Source organism: Mirounga leonina, unplaced genomic scaffold (genome assembly GCF_011800145.1).
Source record: "Mirounga leonina isolate KUSES-001 unplaced genomic scaffold, KU_Mleo_1.0 Mir_200, whole genome shotgun sequence".
In the NCBI taxonomy this organism is placed as follows: Eukaryota; Metazoa; Chordata; class Mammalia; order Carnivora; family Phocidae; genus Mirounga; species Mirounga leonina.
Genome location: NW_023270503.1, coordinates 15,270,763 through 15,274,313, shown reverse-complemented (window position 1 = coordinate 15,274,313; position 3,551 = coordinate 15,270,763). Strand labels below are relative to the sequence as shown.

At 52.0% G+C, this 3,551-nt stretch overlaps 1 protein-coding gene across 1 annotated transcript; it reads right to left on the bottom strand.

Moving 5' to 3' along the window:
- Positions 1-377: 377 nt before the first annotated feature.
- CCDC182 (coiled-coil domain containing 182) lies at positions 378-839 on the bottom strand. The gene has a single exon (XM_035027371.1). The coding sequence runs from the start codon at positions 837-839 to the stop codon at positions 378-380; it is 462 nt and encodes a 153-aa protein (XP_034883262.1).
- Positions 840-3,551: the final 2,712 nt, after the last annotated feature.

Genomic DNA, 3,551 nt, shown 5'->3' with positions numbered 1-3,551 from the left:
AGCCTCGAGTCATCGAAAGAAAGGTAAATGTGTTCAACACATCAATTTAAGAAGATTTAAAGAAACACCATGTTATACATTTGAGCAATGTCACCATTACAAACAGGAAAACAGTTAACGGTGAAAGTTACAGGTGTCTGAAAGACGGAGGATTGGGGCACCCCCTTCTGTGGTGATGCTGGGCAAACGGAGCTTCACCCAAAGAACATACTGGGGCCTTTTCACCTCTCAGCAAGGTGTTATTGAGGTAGAAGGAAAGCAGTGGACATGGGGAAGGGGGAGCAAATGGACAGGGACTTAGGGTTGGTCCTTCCATTTAAAAAAACCGTCTTCTACTCGCTGCTCGGCCGGAAGCTGGGCTTGCACTGGAGGAGGCCTCAGTTGGCCTGGATCTTCCTGGGGGCGCCTAGCGCATCCCGGCCCGAGCCCAGCAGCATGCGCTCCAGCTGCTTGCAGTGCTCCCGGAGCTGCTTCTCGCGGGGCAGCAGGAAGGTGAGGACCTTATTGCGCACAATGCCCCGGTCCTCTTCCTCCCTCAGCCGCTGCTTCACGCGGGCCGCCTGCTCCCCCTGCTGCACCAGCTCCCCGTTCATCTCGCAGAAGGCGTCCTCCAGGTAGTGGATGGCCTTCAGCACCTCCTTCTTAAAGTCCTCCAGCTCCCGTTGTACCCCGGCCACCTTCTGCTGCAGGCTCTCCAGGTCAGCCGGCGGCAGGAGGCAGGAAGGCCAGGACTGAGGGAGGGAAAAGTCTCCAGACTGGAGGCCGCTCTCCACCATCTTCTTCCCTTGTAAGGTGTTCACCTTCATGAGGATGGACCCAGCGTGGTAAGGCGGTTCCATCGTTTCTCTTCCCCGTTTGGACAGAGAGAGGGAGCTAAGAGACCCGTCTGGTCCGTGAATTTATTTATTTATTTATTTATTTTGCGGGGTGGGGCTAGAGACACAATCCTTTGGAGTGGAGAAACCCCACACATTGTGACATCGGGGCCCCTTCAGCCAACCAGGAGGAAAGCCACAATCCATTCATTTGCATATTGTAGCCTCCCAGGTTGGTTATCCAGGGCTCTGTCTGCTCATCTACCCAAATTGTCTTCCCGTTATATGGATTTTCATCGACTCATCCCCCGCCCAGAACCAGAGCACAGTCTCTCCATTTACAGGAGGGACTAACCGAGGCCCAGAGCGGGGCAGTAAACAGGCCAGTGCACGGCAGGCCGGGCCAGTGAGCCAGGAGGGGGTGCTCTCCCATACCCGGTCTCTGGGCCTCGGCTCCTCACAGGGAAACTGGCTCCTTGGCCGCCTCGGACGTCCTAAGATCTGCACAGCCTTTCCTTGAAACCTCTCCTGAAGCACTAACTGCCTTCACCCTGTTTTCCTGACCTAGGACCTTGTCCTTCCAGATCCCCGTGACACAAGAAATTCCATGGGGACATTGTAAGAGATGATGCCTAAGCTCACTTCTAGCTCTAAAAATGCTAAAAAGAAAAAGAAAGAATTTCTGATTCCAAATCCATACTCTTTTTTTTTTTTAAGATTTTATTGATTTATTTATTTGTGAGAGAGAGATTGCGAGAGCACAAGCAGGGGGAGTGGAAGGCAGAGAGAGAAGCAGGCCCCCCGCCAAGCAGGGAGCCCGATGTGGGGCTCGATCCCAGGACCCTGGGATCATGACTTGAGCTGAAGGCAGACGCTTAACCGACTGAGCCCCCACCCCGGGCATCCCCCAAATCCACACTCTTATAACAATGCCAGCATTCTAGATAATCTTAGAAGTTATGAGGCATGTACTTAGGTTTTGATGTGTGGTCCACGGCAGTGCTGAGGGTGAAATCCTGTCACTCATTTATTCAGCAAGTACTGAGTGCTCACTCTGCACCTTGACCAGGGAGCAAGTGTGAGCAAGAGGGCCTGGTGCCCACCCCTGCCCTGCCAGGTCATGCCTGAATGTCGACACAGATGAGAAAAAACATACGGAAGGGTGAACCTCTCACTTTTTACCTGAATACTCTAAGAAAGGAAAATGTTTCTAGCTAGGTTATGTCAGTTTAGTCCAGAACAGACCTCTATCCTGCCTATCTCAATGTCCTGAGCCGACTTCTCTCCTGGCCTCCAAGTGTGAGCATCTCCCACACCGTGCCTCGAATCCAATCTATCCAAAGCTGGACTAGTTATCATTTTGCCCAAACTGCTTCTTGTTCCAATAGTGACATCAAGCTAATGACGCCAGCATGGGGTAGCACCCACATGAGAAACCAGGGATCAGCCTAGACCCCTCTGCATCCAAGTGGCTCTGGGTTCTCTTGACTTTGCCCTAAGCTGAGCACCGCAGGACCAAACCATTTGGGCCGGGTCTCAGCTCCACCACCTATAAGCTGTGTCTCTTTGGCAGATGACCTCACCTCCTCCATAAAGCAGGGATGCTAATTCAGTGGTGTGCAGTCCCTGGACAGTGGGGGGACAAGGGGAAGGCTCTGATTTATAGCTGTTGCCGATTTCCATGGTGTGAATACTCCCACCATGGCTGTTTTTGAGCTACCCACATGACGTCTCTGGGTAGAGGTGCACACAGTCAGCTCTCCTGAGCGGTGCGAGCTGACCCCAGCCTCACAGGACGCTTGATGAGGACAGCTGCTATCCCTGGATGAGCACTGACCTAGTGGAGTGCCCTGCAGGAGGCATCAAAGAAGGCATTTTGTAGGGAGGTAATGGCTAAACTAAGGCAGAATTTTGAATCTCAGGATGGAGCAGCAGCTCCAATTATTGAGACAGAATGTTTGGCGAAAAGAGCACAGTTGTAGGAGTCAGGAGATCGGGAGTCTGGAATTGCCATAGGACCACGGGTCAGTCACCTAGCTCCCTTCTCTGTTCCCTGTGGTACAATGTGAGCAGGTGGGAGATAGCTTGTCTGCAGTCTCTAGTTCTAAGATCCACGCAGCTCGTCCTTTGAACCATTTCTGAGGCACGTACCGCCTTCCCCCTTTTTTTGTGACCTGGGATCTTGTCCTTCCAATCCCCGATGGCACAGTAAATTCCATGAGGACAAGGAGCGTGCATTTCTCATCCTATGTACCCGCGAGTGTCCTGCCTGGTGCCCTGCACATAATGGCTCTCAGAAAACTAGATGAAATGGAATTTATGTTCATAGGTGCCTATCAACGCCAACGACTCCCCTAGCTTTCCCTCTGACATGGCGCCACCTACTGGCCTGAGCGGGAACAGCATGCCTTTTATCCTCCTGCCTAAAATCCAGCGGGTGGGGAGGGGGGGTGCCTGGGGAGGTGGTGTAAACAGGCTTCCGTCTCGACTCGTGGTGTGCTCATTAGGGGTGTGTGTGCAGGCCCGGCACATAGCAGGTTCTTGATGAGTATTTTTTTTTTTAACAAGTGAAAGAAAGAACTTGTGTCTGTCTTCTGGTTTCTGTCATTTTTTAGTGTCTTTTCTGTTTGTGCCTCTTTCTCTCTCTCTCTCTGATTTGGATTCTCTGCCTCTTTATCTCCGTCCCCCACAGGGAATGGTGGAAGTCATAACCAGAACTATGAAAGAAAAGTAGCA

What these genes read in the sequence shown, in the direction of transcription:
- CCDC182 (XM_035027371.1), bottom strand. Translation starts at nt 839, where the DNA reads ATGGAACCGCCTTACCACGCTGGGTCCATCCTCATGAAGGTGAACACC.